The sequence below is a fragment of the Camellia sinensis genome, chromosome 15 (genome assembly GCF_055761805.1).
Source record: "Camellia sinensis isolate YWXY chromosome 15, ASM5576180v1, whole genome shotgun sequence".
Lineage (NCBI taxonomy): Eukaryota > Viridiplantae > Streptophyta > Magnoliopsida > Ericales > Theaceae > Camellia > Camellia sinensis.
The window spans coordinates 116028505-116043125 of NC_138975.1; the positions used below are offsets into that span (position 1 = coordinate 116028505).

A 14621-nucleotide genomic window follows, 5' to 3' on the forward strand; every position below is an offset into this window, starting at 1 on the left:
TAAACAAATATTAAAAATTAAATATGATGTAAATACTTTTCTCCTCAACGCGTCAAAAAATTTCATTGTAGAGATGGAAGCTTGCCCTCATCAAAGGTAAATCGGCATTTTTAGCTTAAGTTATCGAGCTTTTCACTTAGTAGCAAAAATTTCCTTCTTGGTTGACGTTTCTTACTCAGAAATGCGGTTCTCCACTCTCAAGGAAGAAACTTGTAAGAAACTCGCTACCCATTGGGGAAGAACCTCACACTCAACTGAAATAGAACCTTTTCAAACATACAAAGCTAATAGAAACGAAACAAAAACAATTCAAATCTATTTTGCTACTTTTTATTTACACTTAGTAAAGACAATTTACAGTCGACATCAATCTCCAATATTAATTCCTATTTTAACACATAATTACAACTAACGAACATAAATGCCAGTGATCTTAATATTGCTATGCATACACAACTGCCCAATTCACTGCAGTGGGACTTGCATAAGCATTTTGTACGTTAAAACAGCATTTGTTTTATGCATTTTTATTTTCCTCTGCTTTCTATATGTTTGCTCAATCACCATATGAAAATTTCCAGGATGATGAAGATAGACCAAATTAGAGACGCAAGAAGAGAGTGGTGTCAAACCAAGATTGTCCTCCTTCCATCACTGACACAGAACCAAAAGATGCTTACCAGATGCCACTATCAGATTCTGACTCTGAGTAATAGATGGTGTTCAAAGGAATCAGGGTTTGACATTAAGCAAATGAAGCACATGGGGTTCTCAAAGTAAAGATCAAAGTTTTATCTCCATTGTGATTATACTGATTTGCTCACAGGTGTAACAAGTAACTAGCAAATGGCTGCCCAACATATATACATTGATCATTTAGAAATTATACCATGAATTTTGGGAACCTGTTTGAATTGATAGTTTGCCCGTTTTAGTCTCAACGTGTGACTGAATCATAACTTTGTGATAATTTTCGATTATGTTACCTTCAGGAGCTGCTTTACCTTTCTATATGTGATTGTATCACTAAGTTGTAAAATTTTAGTGAAAAATTCTCATTAAGATTATGAGGAGATATGTAAAATTTTAGTAGGTTAATTCCTATAAAAGAAAATTTTCAGCAAGTATGGATTAATATATTGTTCAAAACTTAACGGAGTCTTGAGGTTAATTTCATATTCCTCCCTGAGATTTGGCAAGATGATATCTAGCACCCAAAAGTTTCTAAGTAGGAAGGGTTGGACATGGGTGTTTCCATTGAGTCTCGTTAAAATATTAAGGCTGTGTTTAGATTATAGAATTGAAGAGGGAAAGAGAAAAAGGTGGGTGAAAATAAGTAAAATTTAGTTATATTTCATGTACATTTTATGGAGTTTTTCATTTTGTCTTTTCTAAATACCACTTAAGTTCATGACCTAAATACAGTTTAAAAAAATAAATATCCTTCTTTCATGATCTTAACCAAAATGTCCACATGTAACAAATTGTTTTTACATTTGAAATTTTGATTTACTACATTCAATTGAGTGCTAATTTATTTGTTAGAAGGGTCATATGGCATATGCATTGCATGAGCATTGGTAATTCAAAAAAATATAAAAATTTTCGTTTAGTTCTTTAATGATATTCTCTTAAAACACAAATTAATGAGCATAGGACGAAATAAAACAAAAAAGAAAAAAACACCATACATAACAAAAGTTTGTACTTGATAGTGAGTATGATGCCTCTTTTTATCGCAATTTTTTTAGCAACCAATGCTAATTTTGCATTTTATTCCTCTAGTTTAAAATTTTCTATTTGATGTCAATAGATAGTGAAATTTCTTTCTAATCTACAAACAATGAAATATGGTTTTGTCATTTTGTAGCACTTAATTTTGGATTTTTAATTTTTAATATGAAATTTCTCTATTCATAGATAATAAAAATTTCATTGTTCAAAAAATAAATAACATTTTCTTCAATATTGCATATTCAATACGAACTCTTACTAAATGGATTTTGATGAAAGTATTCCAAAAATTACTTTCAAAAAATAGAATTTTGAATAAAAAATTAGTATTTAAAAGTTAAAAAAATAAAATTAGCTATTCAGTAATTGGGTTGTGTTTGTTGCACATGTTGTTCTCCTCACAATAAAACTTCTGAGCTTGTTTGTTTTCTTTTAAAAAAATCTTATTATAAGGGATATATTATAAAAAATCTGAGCTTTTATTGCTCAAGTCTTGTATTAATTTTTATTTATTTATTTATTTTTTTTATGGATATGAACCAATAGAGGGGTGTGATTGGGTCAGTTTGGTTTGAGTTGATATTAAATTTGGAACATATTTAAATGAATCATGCATTTGAACCAAATAATTAAAATAAACAAGTCTTTAATATTTAAATTTAACACAAACATAAAATAAATATTGTTTAATACAAGCCAACAGTTGTGAATAGAATAGTGAAGTCCAACTCAAGTTTAAATACAACCAAAATAAATCAAATCCAGTAACACAACTCATAAAATAAAATTAAGCACTGTAAATTCCAACTCTACCTTCTAATATTTTCTTCTTCCATTTCCCATTCTTCTTCTGATGCTTCTCAATATTAACTGAAAATCAAAATAAATAGTGAGAAATGATTAGTTGCAATCAAGTCCATTATATGGATTGAATCTTATATTATAAATAAATATATAGATTTTATTATCAGGTTTGTTCGATATAAATAGAACCTAAACCAAAAATTAATCCAATCCTATTGAATTATAGAATTGAACACTCAAAACTAAACCAATGCATTAAAAAAAAACCAAACCAACCCAATAATTTCAGTTTGGTTTAGTTTTTTTTGATTCTATGATAATTTGTCCACCCCAAAACCAAAATAAAGGCAAAAAAGCAGAGAGAGATATATATATCAACAAATTTTATGATGAGAATTAATGAGGGGGATGTGAAAGAAATGATAAGAGACCCAACAGTTGTTTCGTCTCTTGTGAAAGACAGGATTATTCAGAATTAAGAAATTTACCAAATGTCGACGGAAGACACATGTAAATTGAAAGGATTACTGTAATTTGTAAATTGTTGGAGGGTAGCAATGAATCTCAGACCCTCTGGAACCATTTCTAGTCCGCAAAAAACAATTCGTAAAGCAGAGAGATTGGGCATGGCTCCTTTTTTCACCTCCCACTCTTTTAAGCCTTGCAACCCAGAGAGAGATAGGGTTTTCAGTTGGGGGAAACCATTAGCGGAGCAAACCATTTTGTCCCCCACAAAGGCATCCTCACCTAACTCGAGATTTTGTAGGTTGGGTAGCCTCTCCAATGTTGGCATAGGGTCTTCTTCAAGGTTACATCCCTCCAACCCTAAGTCGATGAGGTTGGGAGAGAAACCCTGGCAGTACTCTGGTAACCCGGGAATAATTCCAGCAATTGTCAATTGGTAAAGATGGTGACACCCTAACAGTTGTTTGAGAAGAGTCAACTCTTCTTCTTTTTTGCAAAATTCAACTGCTAAGGATGTTTGTCGGAGGTGGTCGGCACCGATGCTTAGGTAGTTGATGAAAGCCGCAAAGTCCTGATTGTCCACCACCTCGAAAGTTGCATCTTCTAGCTGCCGAAGATTGATCAATTTACACAGATCATTGACGTCACAACACACCGTGTGAAACCCTCCTAATGTTTCGAGGTTGCTCAACCCATCAAATTTGTATTTAACATTGAGATTTTGAATCCACGAAATATACAAATGCCTCAATTGTTCCATTCCATGTATGACTATTACTTCACCTGAGTTGAACTTGCAAAATCGTAAATCCAAGGTTTGCAAGTGTTTCAACTTGCAGATAGACGAATGCCATTTCAGTATCAAACACCATCCAAACCTCAAGTACCTCAAGCTAATTAGGTCGCCTATTGATTCGACTGACTTTTCATCAAACTTCATTCCTTCAAGATCCAAATTCCTAAGCAATTTGAAGTGCTTCAAATGGGAGTTCAACTCTGTTGAAGACTCCTCCTTGACACTCATTGAATTGCAGAACAGTAAGGATCTTAGATGTTTAGTTGTCTCCAATTCAGGGAGGACAACTCTTTCGACATCCCTATTCAAATGAATTGCAAGTTTGCGTATTTTAGGAGCAGTGGTTGTTGATGTTGTGGTGGAAAAGCAATTAGCTAGATCAGTTTCACGTTGGAGATGAATGATCCCAAGAAAATCATTCATTTTTGCCTTTGATAAACACAGCTCCAACATAAGGTCATGAATGCGGCAATAATTGATCCTTTCAGTATACTCCTCTACTTGTACTTGAACCATGCACCTCTGTGCAAGCGCACCCAAGTAACGTTTTGCCACATCCATTATTGTTTCATCTCCCACTCTATCATCATCTACAATTATACCGTCACCTATCCACAAGTGATATAGTCTTTCAGCAGCTACCTCATAATCCTCCGGAAAGTGACCAAAATATAGAAAACATGGCTTCAAATGATAAGGCAAGTCATGGTAGCTTAAAGCTAACACCTTGAATACTCCATTGTCATGTTGTGTGGGACCGTGACTCCATTTATGCGAACCAACATTTTGGTATACAACCTCCCATTCCCTTAATGTATGCCTTGTTGCCAAAAGTCCACCAAGTACAATGATTGCTAACGGTAAACCAGCACACAACTTTACCATTTTCCTCCCTATTGCCTCCATATTTGTGTCAAGCACTCCAGAGTCTGCAAAAATAACAAAATGCAAAATTTAAAAACAACAAAAAATAAATTATTACCTAGAGTCTATAAAACAACAAAAATGAAAATACTAATGAATGCATGCGTGAATAAGCAATAAAAAATGAAAATTTGCCGACTTTTTCAACACCCAAACCAAGTTTTTTAATGTGGGCCTTTTATAGATATATAGATAGATAATTCTAAAGCGAGCTTGTAATATGGATTGATCTTATTTTATTTTATTTTATTTTATCTATTTTATTTTTGCAAAATCAAATCAGTTGGTAATTTAAGTTTTATTTAAAATTTTTGAACTTTCGTATTCTCGAATATAAAACTCAAATTAGTAGTTGTAAAAGTACTAATCAAACTTGCATAATTCAATTTAACAATCAGATCCATTGAATTATTCTTGTGACAAAGTTTACCAGAGGTAAGATTTAATCAATTTCAATTTTAAAAAGTTTATTTCTTCTACAAAATCAAATCGGTTGGTAATTTAAATTTTATTTAAAATTTTTGAACTTTTGTATTCTCGAGTATAAAACTCAAATTAGTAGTTGTAAAATTACTAATCAAACTTGCATAATTCAATTTAACAATCAAATCCATTGAATTATTCTTATGAGAAAGTTGACCAAAGGAAAGATTTAATCAATTTCAATATTAAAAGGTTTATTTCTTTAGAAACAACTGTAGCAAGGATAGTCAATAACATTCTATACACAAACCATATATTTAGAAATTAATCATCCGTTAATTTTAAATAATTTACTACATCAACAAGCTTTTTTTGTTTCTATTTAAGGGATAGTTTTTTTTAAGGAAAATGATTTTTCCCCCGAAAATCCCCCCGAATCCCCCGAAAAATGAAGAGGGGGAAGGCAAGAGAGAGAGAGGGAGAAAGAGAGAGGAGAGGAGAGAGGGAAAGAGAGAGAGAGAGAGGGAGAGAAGAGAGAAGATCGGTCGATCGCAGCTCTCCGTTGCAGCTCGGCTGATCGTCGGCCGATCGTAGCTCTCCGTCGCAGCAGCTCGGCCTCCGCCGCGCCTCCTTCCCTGGTTGATGGCCCCTCCCTTCTCTTCTTCTTCTTCTTCTTCTTCTTCTTCTTCCCTCTTCTTCCTTCTCCCCTGGTTGATGGCCCCTCCAGTTCTTCTTCTTTCTTCTCTTCTTCTTCTTCTTCGTTTTTGATTGAACCGAAAAAAAAAAATTGCAAAAATGACATCGTTTTTCAAATTAGGGCGATTCGGGGGGCTGGGTTTCGAGCTACCAATCACGGTTGTTTTTTTAAAACCAATTGTTGGGGTCCAAAACAGCCGCGTCCTCAACTTTGCCTCAAAGTCAGCACTGTTTACATTGATACTTGCATCTTTTTAATCAAAAGTTCTATGTCAACAAAGAAGAAGAAAAAGCTTAAACTCATGCATGCATTTGGTGCAAAGAGAGTGATGTTAAGGAGCCAAGAAGTGAACTGTGGCCCGTTTGAGAATTTGTTATTTTAATTAATTTTTAATTTGTTATAAAAAGACGAATAAAAAATAAATAAAAAGAGTGATGTATGTACCCTAACCTTCCTTTTAGATTCCATTCTTCAAGCTAGTATTACAAAGTTATCATACATGAATCCATAATTAGTGACTAGTCTTTGAGTATTATGTGTCATTATCAATATGGTGTTTCATATTAATTGCATAGCAAAAACTTTTATGAATGGAACTTATTAACTCATCTTCGTGGGGGTAGTTAATAGACAAATGAAGACTATTTAGTTTTTATTGCGGTTACTCATTGACCGAGAGTAGATCATGCAGATAATATGGTATTTTTGAAAGCACCTAATAATTCTAAACAGAGATATTTGTATGATATTTTAAAATTAAAATGTTTAACTGTACAATTTTTTAGTTTAAGAGGATATTAATATCCAGTACTAGTTCACGAGATGTTATTATAATTAACACTAAATTTTTTAGCATCCAATTATGTTCAGTTCTTTTAGATTAATAAAGGGCACATTTCCTACACCTCCCTTGAGTTTAGCTAAATTACAGATTCCCCCCTGAGGTTTCAGAAATTACATCCCGCCTCTCGAGATTTATATTCGCTTAACAATTTAACCCTTACCGTTAACTAAATGTTAAGAATGGTTAGTTGATATCACCAAAATATAAATTGATGGACGATATTGCCTCTGCTGAAATCCCTTTGATAAATCAACAAAATTTAATAAAAAACTACGTTAGACGGAAAAATAAATTAAGTTTTTGGAACCATGTTTGATTTATTGTATAGAAAAAAAAATTCAGAATTTAAAAAAAAAAAAACTAATTTAATAAAAATAAATATGAAAAATATATATTTAATTTGCAAAAATTATTTCTAACCACTCAAAAGATAAAACTATATAAAAATAATAATTATTTTTTATTTTTTATTTCTTAACCAAATTAATTTTAATTTAAAAAAAAAATTAAAAAAAATCAAACTAAGCATATTCTAAGAATTTTTTTGACAAGCCATTTCTTTTAACTTAATTCATTATTTGTTAATTTCATGATATTTTCACCATCTGAAACTACAACATATAAGAGTTTTAGTAATCAATTTTTTTGATCTCTAAAAGCGAAAACTTTGTTACAAAATATATTTAGAGACTAATTTCTATCATCATGAGGATAGTCACTAAAAGGTCACCTTGAAAAGTAAAAAATAAGGCTTTTAGCAATAAAATTTTGAAAATGTTAATAATGAATAGACTTTTAGGAACAAAATAATTTGGTCTCAAAATGGTTTATTTTTTGAGACAAAAAATTTGATACAAAAAATATAATAATTAATCACTAATGTTCAATTTTCGTTGCTAAAAATATAATAACGACATTTTTCGTAACAAAAATATTTGGTCCTCTAAAAATAATTATCCCTAATTTTGGTCTCAAAAACCTTACTTTTTTGTAGTGTGATAATCGTTTTTCCATTTTAATTTTGCATTTCATAACTTATTTAAAAATGATAATTTAGCTAAACCTCAAGGGGGGAATCTGTAATTTAGCTAAACCTCATGGAGGAATCTATAATTTAGCTAAACCTCAAGGGGGTGTAGGTAATTTGCCCTAATTTGTCAAAAGGGCATTTTACTCAATTTATGATATCTGTTAACGCCGTTAATTGCAATGAGACATGATGTAATTTTTAAAATCTCAGGGGGGAATCTGTAATTTTGTTAAACCTCAAGGGAGGTGTAGGTAATTTGTGCATTAATAAATTACATAAAAGAAGTAGTTTTTCTTTCTAAGTGAAATGCGTGGACCACATTTTTTTGGGGGATGGAAATGCTATTTTATCATTAATTTACTGTATTTTTGAAATAAAGGCCACCCTAAATGGGGGAAATTGTACTTTAGAGGTATGTAATTTTTGTGATATTTAGTTATAAGCTATTGTGTTGTTAGTTATGATTTGGTTATAATTCATTGTGTATTTATTATTTATTGTGATATTGATTATGACATTATTTTAGATATGATTTAAAATGTCTTTAGTTATACCTTCTATTGTGTTTAGTTATGACTCTTTTTTTTTTTAAATTATAATTGAAAATAATCAAGTTATGACATTTTTTATAATCAAAATTATAAATGTCATAACTTGCATATAGCATGACCCATCCAGTGGGTCTTTTGATTTAAAATAAGAAGACTTAAATATGTCACATCATATATCTGTATATATATATATGAAGAACTTATATGTAAGTCTTAATAGGTGTTAATTTTTAGTGACGGTTTGAAAATTTTGTCACAAAAAATATCACTAGTTATAAGTTTTAGCAACAGTTTTAAAAAAAGTCACTAATTTTTAATTTTCAGCGACAGTTTGAAAAATTCGTCACAGAAAAAGTCACTAATTGTAAGTTTCAGCGATAATTTATAAAAACTATGACAAAAAAAAATAATAATAATAATTGTCAACTTTTAGCAACATGAAAAAAATTGTTACAAAAAAATATTTTTAGCGACAATTTTACTAAAATTTATTTTTAATTGAACTTAATGAAAATTAAGTCTAACTATTATGACCTATTGATAGTTTATCCTATATATATATATTTGTATAAATTTTATGTATCTATATGTTTGATAACCATTGAGTTGTTGTTGGTGTCTTGGGAATGCTGTTGTAACCCTTCGTGTGGGGCAATTTGGGTCTATTTCGATTATTTGAGTCATTTATATTGTAAGATTTATCGAATAAATGAACTATGAAAAAAATCATAATTAATCATATATTTATAACCACATAATAATAAGATCATATTTATTTAGTTTTTTAAATATATGATTTTGATAATATACTATCTATTTTTAGAAAACAACTATGGATCATGTGATTTTGAATGCCTGATTAATTTGAGTTTTTTTGAATAAGTCCTTCCCTATTCCAACTATTGAAACTTGGGGGAATTACAACACAATGGGATAGAGAAAAAAAAAATTATAAAAATATGGGGTGCAAGTGATTATGTGATGAGATGCAAGTGAAAAGGTGCGGAGTGCAAACATGTTTGTGTAAAATTTTATTTTCTATCTCACTAGAAAGTAACTCCTTGAATGTTTTCAATTTTATGTAGTTTTCGTAAAATGAATATTCTAAACACATTTGGTACGACCTATGGCCAGTAGAGCTAAAGTATTGTCCATCTTTTCCAAATCTCTGCCCATGAATCATTAATCTTTTTAGATGATAATAGATCACACAAATGATATGAAAACTAACATGGAAATATTTTAATTTGTATCAAAATATATAGCAATGTGGACTGATTAGTATTACCTCTACCACCTCTTCTTAATAATGATTTTTTTTGAAGTAGATCCCAACTTTCCTCGTCATTTAAACACTGGGGTTCATGGACAATAGGGTGTGGATCTATCTGTGAAGGCAATATTTTATCACGAGTCGTTAGCAATATTTTGCTACCCGTGTTTCCATTTGGGAAGGCCGGCTCCAAGCTCTTCCAAGCCTTTATTGACCAAATATCATCCAGGACAACTAGGCATTTTTTACTCTGCTGGACTTTATAAAGTTGCTCAAACAACTCATTATTTGTCATCCGAACAACATATTCCTTCCTCTCTGGAACAAGATTGATGAAGATTTCTTGCAGAATATCTCTTCTTTTATACTGCTGAGATATGCATACCCATGCCAAACCTTCAAAGTGACTCTGGACATCTTTGTGATGATATACTTTTTTAGCTAGAGTGGTCTTCCCCAAACCACCCATGCCGCAAATAGAGACAACTCGACTGGGAGTATAGTCATCAACTTGCACCAAATGTTTCACAACCGTGTTCAAGTCTTCCTCAAACCCAACAAAATCCTCTTCAACAACATGCTGATACGATTGCCTCAATTCTTGTTGCTTCTCAACTGTAGAACTTCTTATGCCTTCACCTATAGCAGTATTAGTTTAGTCTTTCCAACTGTCAATTTTCAATAATAATATTGTACAAATAGAATTTTCATACAAAAAACTCACATAAAATGATTTTCTTTTTTCTTTTGTGATTCTTTCATTTTAAAGAGGAAAAATCACTCATTTTATGGTCAAAAACTAACAGTGTCACATAGTTTGTATGAATTTTGTATATAAAAATTCTATTTATGAATCATTTTTCACCATATAATAATACATCCATTATAAAATATATATTAAAAAAAGTGGAGGTTAAAATTGTGAAATATTATTTTTATATGTTTCTATAAATTTACAGGGATTTTTGTTTATGATTTCTAGTAATATTTTTTTAGAAGAATAAGGACAGTACAGTTTTTTTTATATAGTAATACAGGTCCTCCAAAATATATGGGGACAAAAATATTCCTACTATACCGCTTCAGGTATCACCTATTAGTTTTTTTAACTCATTTAAAAATTTCAAAATTATATAACTTTTGATATGATTTTTTTTTAATTATAAAATTTGTATTTTTGGAATTGTTTCATCAAAATCTATAAAATATGATCCATGATGAATATAAAGTTTCAAAAAAAAAGTTGACGAAATTTTATTGACTTGAGACAAGTCGGTAAAATTTCGATTAGTCAATGAAATTTCGATGACCAAGTCAGACTAAGACAATGAAATTTCTAAAAATATAAATTTTACAAAACAATGGAGATATAAATCAACAGTTATTAAATTTTGAAATAACTTCAACAACGTAAAAGGTCACACGAGAGAGAAATGATGTTATGAGAAAAATTAGGGCTTCGTTTGATTTAATTTTAGAAACATGATTTGAATGTTGAGTTGTGTTTTGAAAGATAAGTTTTTGAAATGAGTTTTAAAAAGAGAAAACTTGTTTAGTTATGAGTTTTGAAAAGAATTTTAAGTTTTGAGTTGTACTTTGAAATTGTTTTGAGTTAATTTTTTTAAATATTTGAAAATTTACTTAATTTTATTTTATTAGTGTAAATTTTTTTATTGTAAATATTTACTTATTTTTTTAATGTGTGCTGTATTTACTACATTTGTGCAATATATTTTTTAAAAAATATTTTAACAGAGATGTTAGAAAATTAATTTGGATTTATGCTTGGTAGGTCAACAATGGAAGCGATCTATCTTTTGAGGAGAGTAATAGAAAAATATATAAAAAAAGAAAAGAGACATTGATATGGTTTTGATCGTTCTTGAGAAAACATATGATAGAATGCCTCGGAATATAATTTGGTAAATGTTAGAGAAGAAATTGGTGACAAAATGGTACATTGATATAATTAAAGACATGTATGAAGATGTGGTGACCACTATTAGATCGCCTGCTGGAGAGATAAATGAATTTCCAATTATTGTGGAGTTACACCAAGGATTAGCCTTGGATGAGTTGACATGAAATATTCAAGATGATGTGTCATTGTGTATTTTTTTTTACAGATGATATCGTGTTAATGGATGAGACTAGATAATGAGTTAACACTAAGTTGGAGACTTGTAGAGAAATATTAGAATTTAAAGGATTTAGAATAAGTAAAATTAAGACAAAGTACATGGAGTCTAATTTTAGTAATAGTAACAATAGAAACATAGAAGTGAAGATTAAGAATTACGAACTACCTAAGAGTGAACATTTTCATTATCTTGGATTGATTATCATAACAGTTGAGGAGATTGGTGTGGATGTGGTCTATAAAATTAAGGCATGGTGTCTTAAGGGGAAGAGTGCGTCTGGGGTATTTTGTGATAAACGAGTATCCATTAGACTAAAAGAAAAATTCTATGGAACGGTTTTTAGATTAGCGATGTTGTATGAGGCATAATGTTGATGAATTAAGAAACAACATGTAGATGAGATGAGTGTTGCTGAGATGAAGATGCTAAGTTAGATGTGTGGCAAGATTAAAAAAGACAAAATTAGGAATGAGTATATTCGTGATTGGATATGAGTAATACTGATAAAAGATAAGTTGAGAGAAAATAGATTGGGATGGTTTAGTCATATACAACGGAGACCAACAGATGCAGTAGTAAAGAGATGCGATACAGTAACAATAGATGAAAGTGTTAGATGAAGGGGCATACCTAAATTGACGTGGGAGAATATAGTAAATAGAGATATAAATTTCCTTAATTTGACTAACCAAATGGCCGTTGATAGAGTTGAGTGGAGAAAAATGATTCATGTAGTCGACCCCATGGGATTTAAGGCTTAGTTTTGTTTATCTTTTTTTAAATATCTTAAATATTTTTTTTAATATTTAAAAATTAATTTTTATTTTTAAAATATTTTTAAATACAAGATATTTTTATAAATATTTATTTTTTTAAATTTTAAAATTTTTTGGATCGCTCATATATATCTAAATCATAACAAATTATTTGGCCAATACTTAAAATAACTAAATATTTTTTTTGAAAAAATAAAAAATATTTTTATACAAAAATAAAAATAAAAAATCATTTTCTGACAAAAAATATTTTTTCAAAAAATAAAAAAATAATTTTAAAGAACAATTTTTTTAAAAAAAAAATGAATTTTTTTAAAAAAAAAATGAATTTTTTTTTTTGGTTTAAAAAATAGAGTTTTGAAAAAAGTTTGGTTATGAGTTTTGAATTAAGTGTTTGATTATGAGTTTTGAAAATTTTTAATTGGAATCATCAGGGCATTTTGAGCTATAATGTTAAAGTTGTCATTATTATTTTAAGATTTCAAATTTCAACAATTTTAACTAGCAAACAAATTGTTGTTATCCTTAAATTCTTTCACAAATGTAGAGTAATGTCTTTTTAATTTCCCCTAAATTTAACCAATAAATTAAAATATAGAATATTATTCTTTCCTAAAACTGATTATGTCACACGAAAGTTTAATGGAATATATTAACATAATTTAAATTTCAAATTTTAATTAGTAATAATTTTGCATCACAAAAGAGGGAAAATATACTTTACAATAAAAAATATATAACAATAATTGAAATTATTAACAAATAAACAAATAAAAACTTAAATTTAAAATCACCGCATGAACTGGCTTACCTATATTTTTCAAGCCGTATGTATGTAAACTAGCGGTGAGATCAGTGATCTTGTTTTTAATGGCCCCGATCTCACATCCCACCCTGTGAACATCTTGCCATTCGTTGAAGATGCAAGCGAATCTTTTAAGGGTGTTTCGGAAACCCTTTTTGTTCCTTTTGGATGAAACTTGGATGACATAAGTTTCGAGGATGTCTTCGGTTTCATAAGCAAGTTTTCTAATTTCCGCAACCCAGTTGTTGACCCCCGCATCTACAAGATCAGATTGTGTTGCATAATCTGCGTCTTGTAAGAAGCATTGCATTCGCTTCAACTCGACTCGGATTAATTCAACTTGGTCGCTTACTCCATATAAGAATTTTGCTTCTTCAGTTAACAAAACTCCAAGTCTGTTGGCAATGAAGGACACAACAGGCGCTTCCATTATGATTATGTGGTATTTCAACTGAATTCAATCCCAGTCCCTCCCTCCCAACAAAATCTAGGTACAAAGGGTAGGTGGGTGAGTAGCCTAGGCTAGGATGAAGGTTGGAAAAGAAGAGTTGTTGGGATGTGGTGTGAGTGGAGAGACTGGACTAAACTGCTTGGGAAGGCTCATCATAAAATGATGGTTTAGTTGAGAGAGAGAGAGAGAGAGGGGGGGGGGGGGGGGGGGGTTTATATAAGTCACAGAGAGAAAGAAGCTCTGTGGAATCGTCAACTTATGTTATTTATTTTTAAACAATATTGAGACCCAGTTCTATAAATTTTTACAGGATCTTTATACATTTGGATCATTCATGATATGGATTTCATACTATATAAGTGGATCTCATATATATATATATATATATGTGGATAGTCAAGATCACTTTGGCATATGATGGTCATTCTTAAAAGGTATTCCAAACATTTATTTTTTATCTTTTATGGCATACATAATAAAATAAATTATTAAAAAAAAAACCAATAATGAGCTCGCAAGTCCAAACACGGCACGTTAAATTTTTTTATTTTTTATTTTATAATTTGTTGTAACAGCCACATATCAAGCTATAACAACTGTAGTCAATCTTAAAAAAAGACTATAACAACCTTAAAAAAAGACTAACAACCGTGTATGACAACTGGATTTACGCATTATTGCGTAAAATAATATGGTACCTAACCCAACACAGTATAATATAGCACCTAATCAATAAATATTAAATTGAAATACTATTTTACCCAGTTGTTAACTCGCGTAATATACGAAAATTTATTTTTAAAAGAAAAAATTAATTTTGAGTTTTAATATTTTATGTTTAGAAAATTTTGACTATAACAACTGCACATGAAGAGTGATCCAAAAGTTGGGACAATGACAATGCGAT

The 14621-nt window shown here is 30.2% G+C and overlaps 2 protein-coding genes across 2 annotated transcripts in view; one reads left to right on the top strand and one right to left on the bottom strand.

Moving 5' to 3' along the window:
- The window catches only part of LOC114277858 (uncharacterized), a 42118-nt gene extending 41109 nt beyond the window's left edge, over positions 1 to 1009 (top strand). Inside the window, exon 16 of the mRNA XM_082910009.1 lies at positions 582 to 1009. The gene's annotated coding sequence lies outside the window, so the exon portion shown is untranslated. The remainder of the gene's footprint in view (positions 1 to 581) is intronic.
- A 1354-nt stretch (positions 1010 to 2363) lies between these two features.
- On the bottom strand, positions 2364 to 14118 carry LOC145813860 (putative disease resistance protein At1g50180). Its single transcript, XM_082910004.1, has 4 exons — positions 13270 to 14118; positions 9557 to 10180; positions 3027 to 4728; positions 2364 to 2604 (listed from the first exon to the last, which is right to left on the bottom strand). Exons 1-4 carry the CDS (start codon positions 13691 to 13693, stop codon positions 2601 to 2603), a joined length of 2754 nt encoding a protein of 917 aa, XP_082766130.1. The 5' UTR covers positions 13694 to 14118; the 3' UTR covers positions 2364 to 2600.
- Positions 14119 to 14621: the final 503 nt, after the last annotated feature.